A 25,677-nucleotide genomic window follows, 5' to 3' on the forward strand; every position below is an offset into this window, starting at 1 on the left:
CACTTTAAAGAGCAGAGAAAGTGAGAAAAAGTAACAAGGGAGAAGGCTCTGCAATGCTTGACTCATGGCAAGCTTATGCAAAGTATGTACTTACGATTAGGGCGTGCTCTCGACCCATTATGATGACTGTCTGGTTGATGATTCTCAGCAGAGACACCACGATGTCCTGGATATGTTGAAATGTTTCCCCCTAAAAAAATAGACAAAGAGCAGAGTATGAGAAAGAGAAAGAGAATATGTCGGAGACGGATGGAGAGGAAAAACAGACAAAGAAATACAAGATTGTCAGATCTCCTCCGATGTAATCGCATACAAAAACACACAGATGCAGAACAGGATCCGGTCCTGTTCATCAGCATTCACTCAGGCATAACTTTGGCGCTGCTCCGACGAACACCTCAACTTTTTTCGTAACAAAACTTTGGAGGCTCCTCAGGTTTTGCTTGTGTAGCTGTTTTCCCCTCATGAACTCTCCTCACTACGAAAACAACCAAGTTTGCACACACGGTCCAAAGCTTCACTCGGGATCTGAATGGATGATTGGCAGATCAAATGAAACAAGAAAGGGAATCAACTTTTCGGAATCTGAAAGTCGGTTCACTTTTCGGAAAGTGAGCCTCGCCAGAACACTCAGTTAATCATCCTCAGTGTGGACATTTGAACCTCAAAGGCCCGGGGATGCTGAGTTTTTTTTGTGCAGACCTGCTTTCCTATTCCTATCTTTCCCTTTGAAGCCACTTTTCTGTCATCTTTCTTTTCCTCCATCTGCCCAGAGGCAAACAAGGGCAATGACATGTATCCAACAGTCTGTGTTCAGACCAGCCCCAAGGCTAATTACTGTTTCCTAGTTACAATATCATCATTATTTCTCAACAGCATGGGTAAGTGTTGTTAGACATTAAGACTGTTACATTTTGGTTGTTTCACTTATTGAAAGCAAAAGGAAAATACAAACTGTGGATAGTATTTGCAACTATTGCAATGGTTGAGTTAGACAAAAAGCAGGCTTTTACAACCAACTCTCTTTAGTGATGAAGATAAAAAACAGTTTCCTGAAGAGTAGGTGATATAGATACATCTTCTTACACGTATATATGTCATATTGTAGCATAATTATATTTTCTGATAATGAAATACCTCATAAATATATTGATAAATAATAACACTATATGAATATATAATGAGGGGGTCACTATAAGTTTAGGAAACACGTTTAAAAACATTTTTAAATCTGACTACAATGACCCAACAGGAATCCTCATTTTGCAAGTTAAAGGGTAGCTAGACTATTTTTTAACCTGGAACCTATTGTCCTATGTTCCATGTCTCCCTCAATACTTAACCAATTTCAGAAATTGTGTTCCTATTAGCCAGTTAGAGACAACAATTTCTGAAAATGGTCCAGAATTGAGGGAGAACGTTGTAGACAGCAGCTGCACACAGGCTGCAATATGGTTCTATTGGGGCAAGCTGGCACCGTCATTTACGACAACTAACAGTGCTTGTTTTTACCATGGCAGGGTCTAATTGTTATTATAAGTAACTGACATTACGGAAAGAGTCTCGCTCAAGGAGAGGTTTCATTTTGAGATCTGGCAAGGTGTTGCTGGAAGACAACGGTGGAACAGTGGAATACGTCCATGGTGGAAACGCAAGCGCCAGCCGTGCAGAGTTTTTTGTGTTGGAGTACAGAAAGCGTAGCCTAGTGTTATTTAAAATATTTCATCATGGCTCAATATTTAGATGATTTCCACAATGTGGATGAGGATTTTGAATACAATGGCCGCCCGTATTTATTTGAGCCAGAGTATACGGATATTCAGATTTCACAATGAGATTTCTCCTTGAGCGGGACTTGGACACAATAACAAACAGAGCGGATCGAGAGAAAGGTAAGAAAAATGTTATATTTCTCTGTAGGATCCTTTCCATATTGTTGTCAGACACTTATGATAACAATCTGAGCCCGTCAGTGGCAAAAACAAGGGCTTTTAGTGGACGTAATGTTGCTCACTTGCCCTCCCGGCTTGTTTCGTGGCTGCTGGTTACAGCGTTATCCCTAAATGTAGGGTTGGGCGATAGGGACGAAATCTTCTATCTTGATAACGCTATAAATCACAATATAGCATGTTTTCTGGCAATTCAATAAATAAATAGTCTATATGAAATAACCACATGGTAAAGCCTATTTGTTTATACTCCTGTGTGAATTAAATACTTGCCAAATGTAAAGTACTGAGTATTTTCTAATTTTAAGAACTTGAGTGCAAAATGAAGTGAAATTATAGAGAATAAATAAAGATAAATAGGCCTACAGTAGCCTGTATCGTTATAGAAACAATATAGAAAAATATATACGATAGACATTTTTATATTGTTTTGACAATATATATTGTCTTATTTTCCCAGCCCTACTACAATACTGGACCAATTACAAAAACTGTTGTCCCTATTAGTCAGTCAGACACAAAGACATGGGAAAATAGGTTCCAGGTTGAAAAATACCGCAGTTGCCCTTGAAGAAAAATTATGTCTGACTAATGACAAATAAAAATAGCACAATAGCACTTAAAAATAAGCATTTCATGTAAAATATGCACCTTTAAAGATGCATCCATGTGCAGAGGACAGAACACGAACACACACACACACACACACACACACACACACACACACACACACACACACACACAAACACACAAACACACACACACAGAGAGACAATGCTACAGTGAACCAGTCAATGGAAGCTGACTCAGACTTGCCTGGAGGGAGTAACTCACCAGTGAGGCATCTGCTGCATCCAAACACACCTTGGCAATAATGCTGCAGGGTGCATCTGTATGTGTGTATGTGTGTGTGTGTGTGTGTGTGCACAACATTGTTAGCATAATCTGACCCAAATTTGTCTGTGTGTGTGCTTTACGTTTGCATGTCCTTGTATGAGCTGATCAGCAAAGCATAAAAGGAAGGAGAAGAGCGAAGGTCCTAAAAGAACAGAAGTGGGTATAAAAGATTCAAGTTCAAAGTTTCAAACAAAGCCGTCTCTTTCTTTCTCTGTGTGACTGTGTGGCTGACTGTGTGCGTGCATGTGTGTGTGTGCATGTATGTGTGCTGGCCTGATGGCAGATGATTTGAAGGGCTGGATGAAAATCAGGTAGAAAAGATTAAACCACATTAAATGCAATGACTCACAGCCACAGGGCACAGAAAAGATAAACAACTGTGCAAGAGAGTGTGTCATCTTGCATACAATTTCAATCTCAGACTGCGCCACACACAGACACACACACCCGCGTAGTTAGGTTGAGGCGCAGCTGTTGATCCTAAATAAGCCTAAATCGTTCTGGCTCACTGTAGGTATTTTGGTTTCCTGGAGAGAGTTTCTCAGACAGTCAGAGCAGGAACACAAGAGATGTGGCACAATGCTCTCTCTCTCTCTCTCTCTCTCTCTCTCTCTCTCTATCTCTCCTGCACAACACAAACAACATGGAAGTCGATACTCTGTTCATTTATTCCAAACTGAAGCCAGACTGGTTTATCATCTCTCCTGGCAACGTGATGTGAAAAAGAAAAAGAAAACATTGGTTTGGGGGTAGGGGAAAGAAAAAAGCGAGAGGCGAGCCATGTGTTCCTGTCTCTCTCCGTTAGCATCCTCTCTTTATCACACACACATACACGCACAAACATTGCTACTTATACATTCAACACAAACTCTCCCACAGACACGAGCATCTGTCTATTGCGCTGTCTTCTCCTCCATCTCTCTTTCTGCATCTCTCCCCAGTTTGAAGACATCTGTGGTGTGACAATTTAATCAGGTACCACCCAGAGCGAGGAAGAGAGAGATGGGTGAAAAACAAAGGAGAGAGGATGCAGAAAATAAGAGATGGAGGGCGAGGGGGTGAGACAGTCTCTCATCACCTCTTCTGTTGTTTTTCTCTTATTTTCTCTCTCCTCCATTCCAATTTCAGACTGTCATCTCACCAGCTCCCTGCATTGTTTTCTTGTAATATCCCTCCATGTTATTGTCTATTAAAGAAACACTTTCACTTCTGTCTGTTTAGATTTTAACTGTCTTGTGTTGCTCCTCCATTCACTGTTTTTCATCCTCCCTGCATGGTCATGAGCAGTTTTTATTTCTTCGACCTTTTTCTGCTCTTCTCATTTTCCCCCTTGACAATAAAAACAACAAAACACATCTGTGTGTGTGTGTGTGTGTTTGTGTGAGAGAGAGAGGCTTTTCATGGCGGACAAAATTGTCTAGGTTTTACAAAAAGCTGTGCAGCATAAAGAGTAACAAAGGATACAAATGAGTGACCAGTGTGCATTGTGAAAGACTCATGCACTCTAATGAATAAATCCGACATTCTTAACTGCTTTAATAAACATTTTGTTTCTTCAGGTTCCTTATTTGAGTCTTTACGTCCAGATCCAAAACAGCCTAATGAGCAGAGGGCTCACTAGTTCACCACCCCCCAATTATTTCCATGGTTCAACTATTCAGTTTTACTTCTCTTGATGAGATAGAGGTCCATAGAGCCTTAAGGCAACTGGATCCTAACAAATCCACAGAACCTCTGACTTATATTTTTAATCTTACTTTGTAATATAATATATTATATATTATTATATATTATATATTTTTTTGTCCACTTTAATATGTGCACTGTGAAACCGAACCAGGCTAAATAGAAAACAAACAATTTCACTCTGATTCAGGCTAGCCAAATTAACTATGGCTCGTGGAAGCACCATAAGATTAATGCTTTTTTCATGCTGAATAACTTTTTTTCCAAGAAACTTATAAGCACACCTCTGGTAAACACAAGATTTAAAGGGGACATATCATAAAAAAAACTCACTTTTTCAGTGCTTGTGCACATACATATTGGTATCTGAAGTTCCTACCAACCCACAAATTGTGACATAAGACATCCAGTCAGGTTTTGTGGGCTGGCTAGATTAGAAAACATGTGATTCAACAAGCCATTCAGATTTGGCTCCCCTTCTTATATCACATGCAGGTTCATTAAAATATATCGCCCACAGCTTGAGAACTACCTTTACAAACGTGCACCTATTTTTCTCGCAAGCCAATCAGAGCTTTTTTGGGAGGGGGTCTTAAAGAGAGAGACAGAAGGTGAAAACAGGAATATTCAGACAGACAGTATGAGAAAAATAATGTGTTTTTGAACAATAAAGCAGGTAAATATGTTCTTGTAGAAACCCAATATACAAGTATGAACCTGAAAATGAGCATGATATGTCCCCTTTAAAGTGGTGCTTTTGCATGATTCTTTGTGGAGAAACTGAGTTGTACAGATTTGTTGATTAAATCAACTAAAAATCTCTTACCTTATGAATTTGTGTGTATACTTGAATAAGAACATGAGGCTGTCAATCGACTAAAATATTTAATTGCGATTAATCACGATTTTCCATAGTTAATCACAATTAATTGCAAATTAATCACACATGTTTTTATCTGTTCAAAATGTACCTTAAGGGGCCATTTGTCAAGTATTTAATACTCTTATCAACATGGGAGTGGACAAATATGCTGCTTTATGCAAATGTATGTAAATATTTATTATTGAAAATCAATTAACAACACAAAACAATGACAAATATTGTCCTGAAACCCTCACAGGTACTGCATTTAGCATAAAAAATATGCTCAAATCATAACATGGCAAACTGCAGCCCAACACACAACAACAGCTGTCAAGTGTGTCAGTGTGCTGACTTGACTATGACTTGCCCCAAACTGCATGTGATTATCATAAAGTGAGCATGTCTGTAAAGGGGAGACTCGTGGGTACCCATAAAATCCATTTACATTCACATATCTTGAGGTCAGAGATCAAAGGACCCCTTTTTAAAATGGCCATGCCAGTTTTTCCTCACTAAAATTTTGCGTAGGTTTGGAGCATTATTTAGCCTCCTTCGTGACAAGCTAGTATGACATGGTTGGTAAAATGCAAAGGTCTTTGACAGCCCTAGAACATTCAGAATTAAATATCAGAGCCAGTGCTCTCTCTGAAAGTGTCTCTATGTTTAGATAGCAATACAGTGTGTGTGTGTGCTTGTGGAGAGAATACTTCAATCTGGAGTCTGACACTTGTACTTTATCCAAAGGCAGATTTTTGCCCTCATGTAGTTTGATAGAAAGCCTGTATGAGACTGTGCGTCACTGGTATTGTAATCTCCTCATGATTGTATTTGTACCAGTCATGTCCTTTTGACACACTGCCACCGCCTGCTTTCATTTATTATACCTACCGACGCAAATTCATCTCATCATATTCACTCCACTCCATTCATTACTCCTCTCTCTTCTCTCAGAGTCTCTCATCTCTTGGCTCATGCTTCATTAGAGATATCCATAGAGCTGAATAAAAGCCACACCTTCACTTCAAAGACTCAGCAGATTGTCAACAACTTGCAGGAGCAATTAAAAAGCCCTCAGCTTGATACGGGTGCTGTATTTATTGTGCGTATGGGTGCGTATTAAAGGTGTTTAGTTCAGTAGCAAACTGGATTTTGTTTCAACAGACTAACATGCGGCAACACGCGTGAAACAAAATCAATTAGATTGTAACTGGTCAAGGCCTGCTTCATTGCACGACTGGGGGGCTGTAGACCAAACAGCTTAAGGCTATTTACTTTACTCTTTAGGAGACAAGTTGCACTGGGGTGGCACAGAGCTCAGAGCTGGTTCAAATTCAGCCAGTGATGCAGCAAAGACAAAGAAAATGCTTTCTAATTCATGGACAGGATTTTTACTCTAACACTTTCCCAATAACTAGAAAAGTGCACTCGTAATACACGTGTAAATGCGAGGTTGACGCCCAATAAAAAGGCACTGAATGAATTTATTTATCTACGTTTTAGGCGGAGCAGCGTGTGCTGCTCTCTGGAGAGAGTCCGGGAGCAGCACACTGTGCTCCGATGTGTAATCCCACAGACTCTTCCTTCACTTTTGCCCAGTAGCTGGGAAGCAAAACACGGGAACGTCTTGGGTATTGAGGAGTAATTTTGCAGTGTTTTATTCATGAGAAAACTTTAACCTACACTTTACATTTACTGCCATTGCACAACTTTCCTGCTATCCTTCTGCTCCGATCGCCAACATCTGCCTACCCTGAGCGCAAGCCATTGTCTCTCTCTCTCTCTCTCTCTCATACACACACTACGCACATTTTGGCCTTTGTCGTGGCTCATAAATTGACACCTATAGAAAGGTTTGGTCTCATTCTGAACCGGAGCATCTGCAGATACATTCCATACCTGATATGTTATGATCCACTAAACTTAGGCACAATATGAGATGAATAAATCCCTGTTTTTGTTACCTTTGCCGCCAACTTGACTGTAAGAGAGAGATCTGCACTCTGTTGAGTGCACTTTTCTTGGTTGTTTGGCCGTTTATATTTTTACATATGCAGATTGTGTCTGAATAAAGTCTAAACTGTTGTTGTTGCTGCTCGCTCCTGGTACTTGAGTTGTGCCTCAGTTGAAGCTCTTAAGCGCTGATTTTCTTTCCTACTGGCATTTGATTATATAAATGTGGAAACTACAACTGTACAGCCATACAGCTACTGTGGTAAACTACAGATGATTGCTGTTTGCTTACTGGGTAAAACTATACAGACAACCCCAAAATGAAAGAAGCTGTAAATAAATACAAGAAATGAGGTGAAAATATAGAGAGATAAAGAAATTGGAACTAGGAAATTGGTGTCATTATTACATATGTAACACACGGACGGCACAGCCTTCGGGAGCAATTTGGGGTTAAGTATTTTGCTCAAGGAGTCTTTGACATGTGAGCCAAGGATCGAATCTCCGACCTTCTGATTGGTGGACGACCTGCTCTACCTCTGAGCCACAGCCGCCCCTTAACTAAGCAATCAGATTTCAATACGCTCTCTGTGCATATTGGATGTGTTCGCTGCTGTCTAATATGAAACAATCACCCAGAATGCAGTTGAATGCCGAGTGTGAGGATTGGCATTTTGTGCTCTTTACTCACCACATTTTCCCTGCTGAGGACCTCCAGAATGTTGTTGAGCAGCTCCAGACTATTTCTCCTCTCATCATGAGGCCCGTCAGAAAAACTGGCCAGTGCCCCACTCAGCTCCCGCAGCATCATGGGCAGCAACACATCACGGCACTCTGTGAAGCAACAAAACCACAAACGGTTAAAGATGACAGATTTATTAAGCAAGTCTGTGAGAAAAATTGAATAGTGGGAGACAGCGTATGCAAGAGTGATGTTTTATTTACTTCTTTTAAGCAAGGTCTTAAAAGATGAGAATACCTTGAGATGTTTAAACACAGACATCAACAGTCACAACATCAAGATTTACTTTAATGTGATTCCTCTCTGAAAAACCCTTCAAAACCCAAAACCCAGGATCCTTACATCAATTGGTGCAGCACCTGTGGAGACAGCTGCGCCCACACAGCTATGAGTAATGATGCCACTGCACCCCGAAGAAAAGATGCAACCCTAACCCCTGACTGCACAATGGAGTGATATCAATCAAGGGTCTATTTACAGTTCTATGCATGTCTGCTGCTCTGTCAGCCACTCAGGCAACTCATCAATCACCGTGGCCGAACGTTTTCTCTCTCCCAGCTCTCTGATTGATCCTAATCGTTAGTTAATCACGTGTTAATTTGGTCACACATGCAATGGATCATCAGTAATTACATCAATAAAAGACTATGTCAAAGTCAAGAGCACTAAAGTGGGAAAACTAGTTCATTAATGTTAAAGGACCAATATGTAATATGCTGTATGCACTGTAATAAATCATAAAATGACCATGATATGTCATCAGACATTAAAGGTCCCATATTATAAAAAAGTGCGATTTTCATGTTTTTTTATTATAAAGCAGGCTTAAGTCCTACATAAATACTGTGAAAGTATCGAAACACTCAATCCACAGGGAAATGCACACAGCCCGTATTCAGAAACTCTGCATTTGAAACAAGCTAGCAAGCTTAGCAACGCAATTCTGAGGAAAATAAAGTTTTTTTGAACATTACAGCATGTAAACATCTAGTAGAAATCTAGTAGAAACACAAAATACAAGTATGAACCTGAAAATGAGCACGATATGGGACCTTTAAGGAAACATGCTAAATTGAAATACTGGCTTCTCTGAGAACAATGCTACAGCCAGGATGTTCTCCTTTAAAATTTCCATTCTGGTCCGGAATGTCTGTTTTTGTTTTGGATCTGTGTGATCCCGTCCACTGCCCATTGCGACACCCTGTTGCCACATACGAAACAAATTGGCATGTAAACACAGCCTTCTGCAGCCATGGAAGCAAGCTAACAAACTGGATCAACAGAAATAACGTTAATGTTAGATTCTACCCGACCTGAAAAGCCTTGGCACATCTCTATGTGGACTGCATTGCTCCTTTAAGATATCCATAGTTAAACCTACTGTACATGGAGGCATCTATTACTTTTATACTACTTACACCTGGTGCTTAACCGCTCCATAAACTCTTTATGGATGTTATATGGTCACAGTCTTCTCTGGGGGTTGTCCAAACTCATTCTAGGGATTATAGTGCTGTAGTGGAAAGTGACGTTAAAGCAGACCTGAGTAAATTAAAGGATGTGCGTGAGACTTAAGCACCTTTCAAAAAGCAGTAAACATAAACTTAATCTTCTTTGAATGTCTCAAAGGCTATTGCTTATTCAATAATAAGGTCAAGACTGGTAGCTTGCGATCCAGATAAAGCAAAGATATGATGAAATCATGTGCTTTGTGCACATGGTAACCATCAGTGGTGTTTTATTGCACACTTGGACTGCGATATCCTAGTTTGAAAAACAAAAACTGATGTAACCTCAACCACTGTTTGGACAATAAACTCTTTATGTATAAAACTAAAATGTTGGAATAAAATTCAGATATGACGCAGAAGTTCAGTAGCATGGCTAAGCTCTTAGAGAGACACATCTGCTTTTTTCCAAAGTAAACTGTCAGAGTGATCAATGTGTTTATTTGCTGTCCCGCAATATCCTTAATGCATCATAGTCCCTGCTCTCAGCAGCAAACTAAAATAATCTTACTTAAAACTTAAAATGATTCAAGTTTCTGTAAGTTTATTTTCATGCCAAACTAACAAAGAGAAAGCTATGGTTTTACATGAGGCTGACACAATTCAGGGCTAAACTTTCTATCTGCTTTAAGATGTCTTTCTAAACTTTTCACTGTATTGAGAATTTGTTGACACAAAACTACAGCAGGTTTCTAAAACTACACATTGTTTGGTGGACAACAACACTGCCAAGACTTGGAATTTGAAGATGCACGCTCTGACAGATAATTCAAATTATTGATTTTCAACAAGGTCATATTACTAAAATTGTCATCTGATATTGTTTAGAAGTCAGCAGAGCCGTGGCCAAATTTCCAAAGACAATCACAGTCCAAGGTGACAGTAAATCCATTTTAGATTGTGTTTTAAGTCAAATAATCATTTCTGTCAACATTACATTTATCTTCATATAAATTCAAGTTATCGATGTTGGCTGTAACCACAGTATAGCAGATCTAACTCCACTAAAAGCATATAATGCCAACGTTAGCTGGCAGACATAATTAGCCTCAATCGTAATTCATATTCAATTCATAAATTTTGCTCGCAGGTCAAATAATTTACATCAAGGTCAATCTAAATGTTTAATACAAATCATGCACTATGCAGTTACGGCATACAAAACGGTGATTGCAATGTAACAGGTCCTTCATATTTTTCCAACGTGTCTACCTTGACCTCTCCCTTCCTTGTCTTCTTCTTTCTCCATCTTTCTACCCCCCACCTCCTCCACCCCATCCATCTCTCGTAGCCGCAGGTAGGACAGAGCACATTAAAAGCTCATTTGGGCTGATGCTCGTTAGTTCCATTATTAACTGAGCCAAGCTTATACGCCTGCTGAGTGGACCCTCATCACAACACTCACTCCATCACACAAACATGCAGAGAGGAAAGGGGGGGGAGGGATAACAGAGACAGAGGGGGAAATGCATGAGTCACTGAATGCCCTCGATGACTCAGAGAAATGGAGGGAGGAGACGGAGGAGGAGCCTGGACAGGTAGAGGAAATCCAACGGGAGGAGGGGGATGTTTAAGTGAGACGATGGGAAACAAACAAAAGTAGTATCTAAGGTTACATCCACACAAATATGTTTTCGTTTTAAAACAAGTAACTCTTGCTACAATTACGCCTAGCATCCACACTACTCCAGCGTTTTAGAACCCCTAAAACAGAGACATTTGAAAACGATGACGTTCTGCTTCTTGATTGGGTCTTATGAGTCACGATGTATCCTTCCCTGATTGGTCACGCCACTATCACATGACACTTTTCCGGAATAAAACAACAATTGACATCAGCTGTGATTACCATGCGACTATACCAGTGGATAATTCAACATGGATAACGAATTACAGGCGTTGCTGAATTTGTTGTCTGTGCTAGCAGCTGTTGTGCAGTTCAATTCTGCATTTTCTAATGCTACTACTGCCTGCATATGCAGGAGGCAAGCTATTATTAGAGCGAATTGCAAGCGGCATGTCCGGCGACGTTATCAGCCCTATGGAGTGGACGTTTGAAGGCACTGTTTATGGCTTTGAGGAGGGCGATAGACATAAAAGAGAGGACTTTCATTTTGTTATCTGTGCTTATTTTGTTCTGCACAACTATTGAGAAGTTCACAAAGAAACTATAAACAAACAATAAATGCAGTGTGACTGGTACTTCCAGCCAGAGTCTACGATCTACGAGTGTGAGAACAGACAACAATGAAACCGAGGGGAAACGAGTGAGATGTGTGTTGACCAAATTTCTTGACCCATAGTTAAACTTTGATTTGCAACTGTTCATTTTTAAAGTAAATTGGATGTGTGTGTGCGTGTGTGTGTCTGTGTGTGTGTGTGTGAGAGTGAGAGAGAGAGAAAAAGAGAGAGAGAGAGAGAGAGAGAGAGAGAGAGAGAGCGATAGTGCAAGACCTAAGTTAGTAACCTAGTAGCAGCTTTGTAACTGAGTTTGAAAAATAACACTTTTTTTTTTCCCACTAAATTTGTCTCTGTTTGAGTGTGTGTGTGTGTGTGTGTGTGTGTGTGTGTGTGTGTGAGAAAGATAGAAGAAGACCTTAAGTATCAAACAAGACCTTTTGTTATAGGAAGTAAAATACTCCATTGTATTTTCTGTAACTAAACAACCAGCTGCAGAGTAGACAAATCTGTTTCCTGTTTAAACGCTGCTAAAACATTTGTCTGTATGGAGATTGGTATTATTCAAGATGTAGCCCACTGTAAGGGCCATGCAATTTAAATATATTTAACATAATGTATCACGTAAAACTTGAAACAAAAATGTCTCTTTGTCAGAAAAAGAACATAACATAGGGAAGCCTCCTGGCCTGTGGCCTTAATGTTTTAGATGCTGCCAGCTTTGTATTTGAGTAGAAACCCTGATAAATCTATTTAATCCATCAAACCAGAAACTCATCATCGTTTGTCCTTTCAGATGGCGAAAACAATGGGTTGTATTTTATAGCAGCATTGTTGTGTGTGCGAGAATTAATCCACCTCCCTTCCGCGCGCTGGATGTACCATTAAACCCGAGGAGAACTCCATTCCCTGTAGAAATGACCCTAAAGCCACCGGCTTCTTGATTTCTATTGATCTAAGAAATAAAGCCAGATGGTATTTCGAGGTGCAACATGTTCAGGCGAGAGAACGTGAAATAGAGAGCGGGGGGGGGTCGAAAGGGTATCTTGTTGTGTGATAAAATACATGCTTTTTGTTTTTACTGTGTCAGGAGCCAGACGTAATGAAAACATAAGCACAATAGCAAGCTTCAAGGTGTACACCTAGCCTGACCCTATGTTAATGTGCAGGAAGATGGAAGAATACATTTACTGAAGCTCCATGCATAACATGAATGCACATTGAGTAGAAAATTAACATGAATGCACACAAATGCTTAACAGGCATGAGGTATCTAGCCTTTCTGTAAGGGGTTTTACATTTAAAGATGAGATAAGAACACATGGTTGAACACAACAAGTTGCCGATTCGTTGTCGGTATTCAATTTTGGGTTAGGCATGATCTGTCTCACTATATTTATCCTCTTAGCCAACACAAAAAGTGCTGCCTTGGTTGAAAGAGAGAGAAAGAAAAAGCAATAGAAAGAGTTAGAGATGGAGTGTAATAGAGACAGAGATTGAAACTTAACCTTACTCCTATTTCATTGTGGTTACTTGCTAAATAAAGAAAACTTTCAGCAACAGTCAGGTTGGTGGCAGGCATGCTCAGATTTTATATACTGCACTATAGACTTCTGCAATTTCATTGTCCACCCACAGTGACACAATCTGCTCGACTGTGGTCGAACTTTCCACAGAGCGTGCTGACACTGGAAGATTATATATTTTCATCAATTTGAAGAGTGGTGGAAAAACAACCAGTCTCATGCTTTTTGAATACACTCTATATAACCTGTGCCCTACTGGGAGATTTTGTAAGCAGAGTAAAACACCTTCAGTTCAGTCAGCAGCTTCTTCTCATCTTGAAATTCAGAAAACTTACAGAAAAACCACGAGCGCCCTAATAGCTTGCTCATCTCCAGCACCCTACTTTGACGGATCTGTCGGGGAGTGAATTGTCTGTTTTGATTTTAGCAAACTTCCCTTTTCCTTCAAAATGCCTCTGGAGCTCCTGAATATGAGCATAAGAAAGTGATGAAAGCACAGGCTGGCTTGGTAATGCTCCTCCAGACTCTGTGGCTGATAGTCTTCAGTCACCGATGTGGAACAGTTCCTTTAACTTTGCAGGTATTTCTCTGCACCTTGCCTGGCCTGGAATAACGTCAGGAATGTTAATATCTGCTGCTTCAGCCTGAATGTAAGCCTTCTCAGAGACGTCTTTGAACTGCACTGTGGTCCTCAGGGCTTTCAGTCTTGTAAGAACACTAGCTACAACGGTGTGCAGCTCCCAGGGTCTAGGTCATTCTTTAAGAGGGCATTGGAAATTACTGCTATTTCAAAGGAGCTCCTTCTTTGGAGCACTGCACTGTGGCTGACCGTACACACTCCGACCTCTGTGAAGAAATATTCATGTTTGCACCAACAGAGGGATATAAAAAAAAGAAATCCTTGAACACTAATGAGCAAGTTCTTCTTTTTAATAAACAAATGACGACTCCTCACATCAGTGGTCCAATCAAACATGATGGATGCCTCCTGCATTTCTTCTTTAATCAGATAATTCAAAAGCACATACTGCGAGTGGAGCCACTCGAGGTCATTTCAGTGATTTTATTTCTTGACTGAGGCAAAATAAACCTTAAGAGTATTATCATATTGGCTGAGTAGTTTAAAAGTGCTATTATTTGAGCTAGAGGAAACTTTCATTGTCGCTGTGAAAAGCAGTTGCTTGCTGACAACGTGCAATTAATGCCTCGGCAGATCTGTTGTAACCTGACCCGCCAGATGGTTTGTTACACAGAACCATCTGAGAAAGCCGTTATTTGAAACTGTTTGGAAAAGGGCAGGCACTTTCAAAAAAAATACTTGGAAGATGATTGGATGAACCATCTGTCAATCAAACCAAAGCCGTTGCCAACCAGGAGAAGAGTGAAAAAAGTATTTTCCATCGATAAAAGCCATCAGTGCCGTTCTTTGCTCTTCTTTCAATGAGTAAATACTCTTCACTTCTGATGTAACTGAGATTCTGCAGCATCTACGTTAACCTCTTCAGGAGCCGCCACTTTTGAACGAACAGTTTCCTCTCTGTGTCACATCACACACATCTAAATAACGGCCGTAGCTGCCAGTAGCTCCTCACTGGACGCTGATTGGTCCGTGGTCTGGCTTGCCGGACACAAACGCATTACTTGAAGCCTGACGAGATGGATTTTCGTGTGATATGTGATCCTGTGATTTTTGCGTGACCTCGCAAGAATCCAGCTGCCGTGCAAGGTAAGATCAGTTTGGTCCTTGAATGCAAAAATCTTGCAAATTTAGCTTCCTCTTACAATCCGAAGCTTCTGTCAGCATATCCTCCTCTCACTCCTCTTGGTGGCCGTCTTTCTTTCTTGTGTGTGTCTCACTTTTGTCATCTGTTATTGTTTTTCTCTGCGTTTCCTGGTTCTCTATGCATAATGCAATCTCCGTCTTCTCCATCTCAATCTTTCCATCTGTTTTTTTGTCTTTCCTCTTGATTCCCATTTCTTGTCTTTCTGTTCTCTCCATCATAATTCTGTTTCTCCAACTCAGCATTTCAGGTAACATTCTTTTCATCACAAACTTTCAATAATCAATCAGTAATTTGGAACCCATTAACTGATCCGACTAATCACCAGTTTTGTGTCGTCGTAAGCTTTGCATCCCGTCTTCTCAGTGAGTATAGAACTGTATTGCATGTGCTCTAGATCTTCTCTCGCTTGAGCCTCTCAGACTTCCCTTCGGCTCTATACAAATCCGGCATCCTTCTCTAGGATTGGCAGTGTCTCACCCCAGTCATGGCCCTAATCCTATAACCTTAAACCATTTCTGCAGAGGTCTGTTTGGTGGAGCTTGCTAGCGGGTGCTTTGTAACGGAGCAGCCTAAAAAGAGATGCTGCCTGAGAGGCTCAACTAAGGATGAGAGGCAGGGGAGATGAAGGCACCAGAGAAAAAGAAGGCAATTGAACTGATGCAGCATTTTTTCGGTTGTTGCCTTTTACTCACATTTGAAGAAGTTTGATATGACATATGAAAATAATAAACATAAAATTTACAAGCGATTTTGTAATGGAAAAGGTGCTCTTGTGACTAAAATGAACATTGGTGAACACACTAGTGGTTTCACTTTCCAATGAACACCTATGTTTCTATGTTCCACTTGCCTGTGTGATTTAGTTGCATGTTATGCGTTTTATCCCGCGGCGCAACAATGAAGTAAATCAATTCAGCCATGCTGTGGAAGAAAGCTTCACCAACAGGCGCTGACAGGCAAATGGAAATCAATGTCTCGGGGCAAACATCGGGATGCATTTTAACTTTTTCTCATCTGGCTTTCACCGCTTGGAGATACACGCACTCGTTCAAAGAAAACAGAAATACACACACACAGGTGCTGACGCGCAACACACAACATATTCAGAACGCACACCAACAGAACTTCAAGTGCTCATCTATATTCAATTGGAAATGTCTATTTATTCTAGCTGCAATCTCAGCCTTTGATTATTAATACCGATGTGTGCCTGTGTGCCCAAGTGTGAATTGTCCTTTTTGTGTCTGATTTGGTGCTTTGCCGCTATGTGATGTGTAAAAGAGTTGGAATCTCTTTGTGCCTGTGTGAGCATGTGGTTATGTGTTTGGGTTACCAAGTTTGTAAGAGCAGACAGCCACAAGCGCTGGCAGGCCACCACACAGAGAGCAGCTTTGATGGCTCAGCAGCCAGCTCATCCCTTCTCTCTTCCATGTTTTTCATTTGACAGCCAAACACAATAAACTATAGCACATGATAATGAGATTCAATCTCAGTTTCTAAGAGGCATGTAAATCAGAGTTGTCTTCCTTTTTCTCTCCTTCCCTCTTCTCCTCCCTCCCTCTGGTTGTCGTCCCTTGCTTTCGGGAAGATAGAGTGATAGAAAAGATGATAATGAGGAGGTTTGGCGGCGCAACGACAAGTAAATCTTTTCTGTTGAGAGGGGGCTGGGACCAAGCCAACTGTCTTCCCGCTCGGTGATGACTAAATGTCTCTCTCAGCAGGTTTTTCATCTCTTTCGGTGTCACCGTGGGTGTCTCATCTCTTCCACTCTCCCTCCATCCCTCATTTGTCTTCCTCCCTCCTTCCTCACTTTTTCCCCCTTTGCTCCATCTTTAAACCTCTTTTAAAATTCAAATCCCTACATTTTCTCAGTTCATATTTAGTTTGTGCCTGTCTGTCCACACTTCTTACTTTTTTTTTTTTCCCGTTATGGTGTGGTGGTAAAATATATTTGATGAATGATTTGGAAAGCAAGACAGCGGTCTCAAAATAGTTTAGCGGGATGATATTTCTTTCCCAGAAATGCATAAAATTGTCTTGCCTGTGTGAATGAGTGCTCTCCCGAAAATATGGGGCGATAAGTTACACATGATAGAGTGCGCTGGTGGATGATGTTGATATACAATGAGTGCATTTTTCACTGTGAGTTTTGCTGTGATGCTGATGAGACCTGGCACAACAAATACTGTCAGCAAAACCAAAGTAAACACAATAACAGCAAAGGGCGCTGTCTTCGAGTACAATTGCTTTTCTTCAAGTAAACACACACACTACAAAAAGATCAGAACTTACTACAACAAGAACATTGATGTATAACACTGTGTATATATGTTGATATTTGCTCATTAGTCCAGACAGAACTGGGCATGTTTGTCATGTCTACCACTGAAACCAGGATAACAAGCACTAGATACCGTTGATACTGATCAGATAATCCCTTGAGCGTTGCTTCTGGATGCAGCTTTCATTTATTTTGTTTCAAACAGCTGTCTTAGTCACCGTCTATGAGTCACCCACTAATTGCCACCCCTCATCTCTGCCTCTTTCCCCTGCTCCGTCTTCCATATGACTATTAAATTGATTGACCAATTAGTCTGTTGGTAGCAGTAGTTGCTACAGTGTTTCTGATCAATTTAACAAAAGCAGATCAATGGCAGATGAATGCTTTGCGGTGAACCATGTCACTGCTTTGACTGATGGGCAAGCTAATTCTCAGTGTCCTCTAACAGGAGAGTAATATATCATGAAGCCGCTGGCTCCTGTTGAGCCTATATCTGATTCATTTGATTGAAATCCTGCTTTGTATATGTTCAGGCTGGATGCTGAATCTGTAAGTCTTTACTCACTTATTCTTTATTTCATCTCCATTTTACTGAAACGTTGAAATCCTGTGTTGTCAATGCCATCCCCTTCAACTGTTATCGCTGCTGCTGTATAGTGACCCAGCGTCCCAACGGGGATCATTAAGCTTTAATCAGTCCAAGAAATGTTATTTTGCTGTGACCGGAGAAACACAATCAGAAAGCTGCAGCCCACCAAGCTGTTCCGTCAGGTTGCTCTTGTCTCTGATTAACATTAAACAGCTCTCACATCTGTACCAAAATGAATTAATGGGTAAGTGTGTTGATACCCTGACTGTTCCTCTGCTGCGCTTGTCTTCATTCAGTTTCCATTGGAAATCAACCTACATGCACGAGCATGGATCAGAATATAAATGAGACGGAGGGAGAGTGTGAGACAGGGGCATTTCCCAAAATGATTAAACTCCATTCACTTTGCTCCATTAGTCTCATCCATCCCTCTTTTCTTCCAGCATTTCATCTACAACCTCTCAAACTGCAGTCTCTGCAAACTCTGAATGAATGACAGAAACTACCTCTCTCTCTCTCATTAACCCCGTGGAACCATCTTTCCTACAGCTCTACAGTGAGAACAGCTATTTTGAGTCAGCCTGTAAAACTACAGTCAAAAATCATATGTGGCAGACGGCTCCTCTGCTGTGAAACACACACACATTAACACACACGAACACACCCACACCACTTCTTGTACTAATTTACATTGATAATCCTCTGACAGGTATGGCAGGCAGTATTTGCTGGGTATTAGTGAGCATGATTTCAATGCAGTTACAGTAAGGCGTGACATGAACCTTAATGTGTTGCAACAAAAGCTAATGTAATGTAACAGCATAAAATAATACATGACACAGTAGGAGGTAAGAGGAGAGAAGAGGAGCAGAGAACAGAATAGGAGATAGAATACAATACAATAGAAGATCAGGGAAGATGAGGAAGAAAAGAATATAAGAGGAATCAAAGCCGTTTCGAACCAAGCACGGATTTTCGTCCTAAAAAAAAAAAAAGAAATCCCAAAGAAATTTATAAAAACTGATTTTGTGGGTTGTTATGAATGCTTGCACACCACTGCGGAACATTCGTGTGGGGGATACAATATTCGGACGGACCTCGATTTCATCCGATTTCAACCTAATATATATGTTTGACCAATGAAATCCTTTGAAATCCAACTGATCGCCATCATTCTGCATAATAATTAACCATGTGCTTCTGTTCGTTGCACGGAGATTGTGTATATATTCATATAGTGTATTTTTACGTTTGTTTTTGGGGTAACAAACTGTCAGACAAATGGTCTTTTTCCAGTCCCATGGTAAGTTTTTCAGACTATTGGTGTTTCGAAATAACAATAGGCCGTCCCCTTCTTAACACCCAATAATGTACGACAAACACTACTACTTCAACAACCAAATAAAGGACAATATACGGTTTGAGATCGCCCAGCAGCTGGGATATGTTGAAGATGGTAATTTAGCTGTTATGCTAACGTTATATGTTGGTTGCAGAATGGGGCTAGCCACAACAGCTAGTGTTAGCTTCACATTTGGGGTCCGATTAGTTTATGTATAGTTAACGTTAGCCCCTTACACATTCTCTGTCCCCGATTAATTCGCACCGGAACTGGTGTGCACAGTTGTCATGCGGAAAATTCACCGTACTTTTGTAATCGCACTGGTGAGAAACGGCTTTGAGAAAAAAATAGGAGAGAGAATAGAATAGAATAGAATAGAAGAAAAGAGAATAGAAGAGAAGAGACATGCAGTGAACAAAGATACTGTAACTCATAAGGAGCCGAGTGAACGGAGAGAAGAGCTTATGAGACAGCCTGAGGAGACACTGCAGCCATATGACTATTATGTTATTTTACGATTCACATATCTGTCTCTTAATATGCCTATATAACTAAGGATGCAGCATATGGGCACAGGGGGGGCTTACCGGACTACCAAGCAACCTGTTACACACTCACACACGCTGCTGAGCTGCAGTAAAGCTGACAGCTTTGAAATTACAGCTCAACCAGCTGCTGTGAGAAAGGCTTGGAGAAATACATAACAATAAATGCAGCTCCCTTGTGGTGCACGCACACACTTGCTTACCCTCAGGGTAACCCTCACACATATCACATACCATATTTCCACTATTAAAAACACTGGCTTTTTTGCATTCGCTTTTAAAAGAAGATTTAGTTAAATATATATATATATATGAACGCAGCCTAATCTTACTTTAGTACACATAAATCCACATTCACAGCCAAATCCTGCTTGGTAATATCTTTGTCATATAAGGCTCTCTTACAGGCCAGATGTAGAGAACCACGTTCAATATCACTCTAACCTAAAGTGACCTGTCGCTAATGCTGATTGGTAGAGAGTGCGGGAACAACCGAGATCACTCAACACTGATTAAATCCTGACGATAATAGCTGTACAGTACATCACTCATCCATATTCATCAAGCGCTGACATGCATCTGTTAAGTAATCACAGGAGGGGGAATATAGACATGAGTGTGAACAATGTCAACAATACTGTATAATGCGCTGCAGTAAAGCACAAGCAATTTAAGTAATGGGATTGCTGCTGTTTATATTAGATTTATATGAATGACACATTAAAATAAAAACACTTTTATGGCACAGGGAGCTTTTGTGATTTTCTGCATCATGAGTTATTATTACATCATGTTGCAGAGATACCTATATACCTAGATCTGTAACAAGTCATCTTACAAGAGCATTACGAGTGGGGTTTCCTTTAATCTGTTTAATATGTGCTACATGACGGGTGACAGAACTGCAGTCTTTTCTCCAGCTGTACAGATGGAGCAGGGCAAATGGCGGCCTGGCTGAGAAAATGCAGACTAGGGTTAGTGGATTGACTCGGGGACTTTGGCCAGCTTTGGGGAATGAGTGGGCAAACACAATGACAGACTCATCCCTCTGTCCCTCTGCTCTTTGCTCTCCCTGATGTCTCGTTCTTTTTTTCCCCCTTTATCAGTGTCGATGCTCTCAATCTGTCACAGTGATTGCCCGACGCCATTGTAATTTGCCTAAATTGAGCCATAATGCGCCTCGTCAATTTAATTTTGTCTCAAAACCAGATTAACCCGTGTGACAGGATGCACATGTGTATCTGTGCATGTGTGTCACAGTGGGTGTGTATGTTGGCATTGTGTATACAGTATGTGCTTGCCAAGAGCCTTAATCCCTGGAGCGTATGTTTGAGTAAGAAAAAAAAATCCAATCCCTTCAAACGCTGCCCATGGATGCAACCAGTCATGAGAAAGCCAAGCACATGGACACAGAATCAGCAAGTTGGACAGACACAGACACACACACACACACACACACACACACACACACACAGACCCACACGCTCACACGCTCACACTCATTTCAAACCAGGATTGGAGAAAAATGAATACATGTGACCATGTGACGGGACGGGACCTCATTACAAAAATAGCAACTGCTTTCCTACTGACTAACAGCAATCTCACATACATACATAGTAGTTAAGGACTTATCGTTTTCTGGGTTTTGCCGATTTTCACCAAATTGGTGAAAATGCACATATTTCTTTCAGAAAAGAGCTGATTCATTTAAAACAATTTTCATCCAGATTTCATTCCCCACACACTCTGAGTGTTTTCTGCTAAGAGAATATGTTGACCAGTGTCCTCTTGCAATGAGGACACCTCAGAAATTGGTGAGGAAAAAAAAAATGGAGCAAACACAAATCTGCTTCTCATTATGCATTTCAGGATGAGTAAACAAAATAGATAAAATAACAAATATAGTTACCCCCCAGATGTTTTATATTATTGATTTTGTAATCTGTTTTTTCATGTCTGCAATAGAGGACAATAAATTTACAGATTTTTTTTTTTAATATAGAGTAAAAAACAAAAAATAATGATCTCTGAGATCATTCACTCTTACTCTCTGTCAAACAGGAGCGTCCAGGTGATCTCTTGTCACACACACACACACACAAACCATCATCTAACCTCTCCTACACTGTGGCTTGACATTTTTCCCTGGAGAGCGAGCTTGGCAGGCCCTGCTCACACTGACAGTCAGATAGGCAGGTAGGGTTATTAAATATGTATTGCAGAGCAGTGATAGGACACCGGGGGCCATTAGCCATTATAAATATATGATCTCAGCTCTGCTGCATATTTCAGCCTCCTGGACGAACGGCACCATAGCATACAAGCCCTCTGATTAGCATCCCGATGCTAAAATGCATCTCAATTAGACTGAGTGTCAGCCCTCATTTGGCGAGGCAGGGCGGGAGATGGAATAAACCAATGTATGAAAGAGCGAATAAATAAATAAGCGCTGTGCCAGACGAATGGGAGGGGGGTGGGGGTGAGGCATGCAGGTTTGCTGATAGATTGCGTATGAGCAGGCCTTAAACTTTAATCACTTCTGGACTGCTTAATAGCAAAACAAGGCCAGCCTCTCTCTTTCTCTCACTAACTTATTTTTTCACTCTCCCCGAGCTATTTTGTTTTCACCCAGCAGCACCGTCCACCTGTTCTCTTCTCTCTCTTTAGCAGTCTCAAATCCCTTGTTCCTTCTTTTTCTAACCAGCCTTTGTCTCTTCCTCACTCCTCTGTCATCTATCTTTCCCATTCCTCTGTCCCACCTTTACCAATCACCAATCACCTTTCCCAAAGATTCTTCCCTCCTCCTCCTCTTCCTGTCTCCCTTCTTTTGCAAATTAGTTTTCTATTTTCCATCCTTTCCTCCTCTGTTTTTTCATATCTCCTTGGTCTCTCCGCTACCTCTGCCTGACTCCACCTCTATAAGTTTTACCCCAAAAGGAGACTTCCACCATTTCAGAAATGACAAACTCTCGAAATGACTCTTGGCGTGAATTCAAAACACTCTAGGTTATGACGGGAGCTAAAAGCAATTTCCAAATGCCTGCTTCCAAAATGGTTGCAGGACAGTCATCTGTCTTCCACAGATTGACTGATAATTCAGAGGACTCAGTTTGCCATAATTGATGTGTAGCATTTCGGCGAGATGTCCTACATTCCTGTGCTTGGTTTCTCTTCATCCTGCTCTCTTTTTTTTTCTACCTGTCGCTCCCTCTCCCAATACTTTCATCGCCTTCTTCCCTCTCCCCTTCCTTTCCTGTTGACAGAGTGCAACTCCGAGCGCATTGACAGTGAGCCAGAGGCCCGAGCCTGTCGCCGCGGCCCCTGGGGAATCAATCATCTGAGCCAGGATCAATACCAAAAGAGCGTATCCTGGACCGGCCACTGACTTGGCTGGCAGCGACTGACTGATGAGAGGACCCACTGCTACACTGGGAAAAAAAACAACATTCAAGGCAGTGCACGCACACCCATTTAGCATGCACCACCGCACAAACACTGAAATGCACAAACATACTCACACACCCAGATATAGTGTCATCAGTCACTCTGAAACAAATACATACAACTGTGTTTGCTTCATGTGTGCATGAATGCATTCTCACACACAACTTGCCTCTCCATAGTGTCATTGATCTGTCTGGCAGAGCCCAGCATGCGTCCAATCTCAGTCCCACTCAGACCGATTTCTGAACCAAATTTGGTCCACCACAATCACTCACAGCCTGCTTCCAATTCTCCCAGTTTGCACTGCAGAGGCCCGATTATGGGCCCCCTTATCGACTCTGTATTATACAGCAATAGCCCACTCTATCCATCACCATGTGGTCCTGTGCAGGGGAAACCACCACTTATCACCCCTCTACGAGCAAATTAGACAGACATAATAGGGCTGAACAGAGGTAGGGGGTGGTGCGGAGTGCGTGATCATTGATGTGTGCTGCCTTTTAAAAGGTACGACACAGACAAAAACATGCGTTCCCGGCAATTATGCCAGATCTAGTGAAAATCACTTAAAAGCAGAGTAGGCATTGTCAGAAAAGTGACAGTGAAACTGTAACGTTTTGAAAACACTTCCCGTCTTATCTGCCTCAAACATTAGGTGATATTACTTCTTCTCCTTTGGCAGACGGCAGGAACCACCTGTGACATTAATATGGATAACATCTTTCTCTATATGCACCACCAACACCTACGGAGGCGTGAACTGTGTACTCATTCTCTGCTTGTAATAAGGCTCATGGACGTTTTCAGTCTGGGCGGATAGGGGAATGTCAACACCACAAGGACAAAAGGAAACCATCAGATACTGCCAATGACTACAAATATATGCCTAGGTCGATGTTATTTTAGCCTCCTCACAACTCTATAATCTCAGCAAGAGTGACTTGACTTGACCTTCACCAGGGCGTTAATTGGTGCCACTTGTGCTGATTGTAATAATATGGTACCTGACTGGGGTCCATTGCACTGATTGTAATGTCAGTGGAGGTGAACATAGCAGCACTGAAATTGTTTGTTAGAGCATCAACATCAAATACCCATATTGTTTTCTTTATCTCAACAGAAAATAGCCTCTGAGGAAAAAATTGTTTGGCAAACTAAACACAAATATCCATGTTGTTTTTATTTGAATGCTAGCTGAAGCAGCAGATAATCTAAAAATAGGTTTATCCTATTCTATCATTTTCTTAACCTAATAATAAACAAATAAATAAGGTAAATCGGGCAAATATTCACAATTCAAAAGATTTTGAAAGACATTATGTAACATGTCAGGTCAAGTCATTTCTATATAAATTATAGATGTCAAAGTTTACGTGATAATAACGCCTTAACACAAATTTGTTTCAACGGCAGTAATTTATTTAACACATTAATGTAACTGGTGATTTTTATGTTGTAGCGGGTCTTAGTTTTAAAGCTAGAGTGAAGATACTGGTATCATATGAAACTAGAAAACTAAAGGAATCTATAAGTACCAACCAAGGTGGCTAAATAACGCTACAAACTTACGCAAAATTTTGGCAAGGAAAAACTGGCATGGCCATTTTCAAAAAGGTACCTTGACCTCTGACGTCAACATATGTGAATGAAAATGGGTTCTATGGGTACCCACGAGTCTCCCCTTTACAGACATGCCCACCCTATGATGATCACATGCAGTTTTGGGCAAGTCATAGTCAAGTCAGCACACTGACAGCTGTTGTTGCCTGTTGGGCTTGAGTTTACCATGTTATGATTTAAGCATATTTTTTATGCTAAATGCAATACCTGTGAGGGTTTGTCTATAATATTTGTCATTGTATTGTGTTTTTAATTGATTTACAATAATAAATATATACATACATATGCATAAAGCAAGCATATTTGCCCACTCTCATGTTGATAAGAGTATTAAATACTTGACAAATCTCCCTTTAAGGTACATTTTGAACAGATAAAAACTTACGATTAATTTTTGATTAACGCAATTAACTATAGACAATCATGCAATTAATCGATCGACAGCCCTACTTAAAGTACGTTTATCTTTCATTTTCTTATTCTTATAACAAAACAAATAAATAAGGTAAATCTGGCAAATATTGGCAATTCAAAAGATTTTGATAGAAATTATTACATGTCGGGTCAAGCCATTTCTTTATAAATACAATTGATTTGAATGTGTGTGTACGTTGCGGTAAAGCAAATAAAGCATAAATGCATAAACACCAGTATTTCCTTTCATCATTTGGCTGATGCTTTTACCCAGAGTGCTTTACTGGATCGCCCTACAGGGAATGGAACATTACCCTTGCAGTATGCACCACTTTTTTATCCACTGTGCTGTGA

At 40.7% G+C, this 25,677-nt stretch overlaps 1 protein-coding gene across 2 annotated transcripts in view; it reads right to left on the reverse strand.

Moving 5' to 3' along the window:
* Positions 1-25,677, reverse strand: part of LOC119494924 (dedicator of cytokinesis protein 2-like) — a 120,433-nt gene that overhangs the window by 63,684 nt on the left and 31,072 nt on the right. For both annotated transcript variants that reach the window (XM_037781154.1, XM_037781155.1), the window contains 2 exons: positions 8,039-8,181; positions 95-190 (listed from right to left, as the gene is read on the reverse strand). In XM_037781154.1, coding sequence (XP_037637082.1) covers positions 95-190; positions 8,039-8,181 — 239 coding nt within the window. The remainder of the gene's footprint in view (positions 1-94; positions 191-8,038; positions 8,182-25,677) is intronic.

This window comes from Sebastes umbrosus, chromosome 9 (assembly GCF_015220745.1).
Source record: "Sebastes umbrosus isolate fSebUmb1 chromosome 9, fSebUmb1.pri, whole genome shotgun sequence".
Classification (NCBI taxonomy): domain Eukaryota; kingdom Metazoa; phylum Chordata; class Actinopteri; order Perciformes; family Sebastidae; genus Sebastes; species Sebastes umbrosus.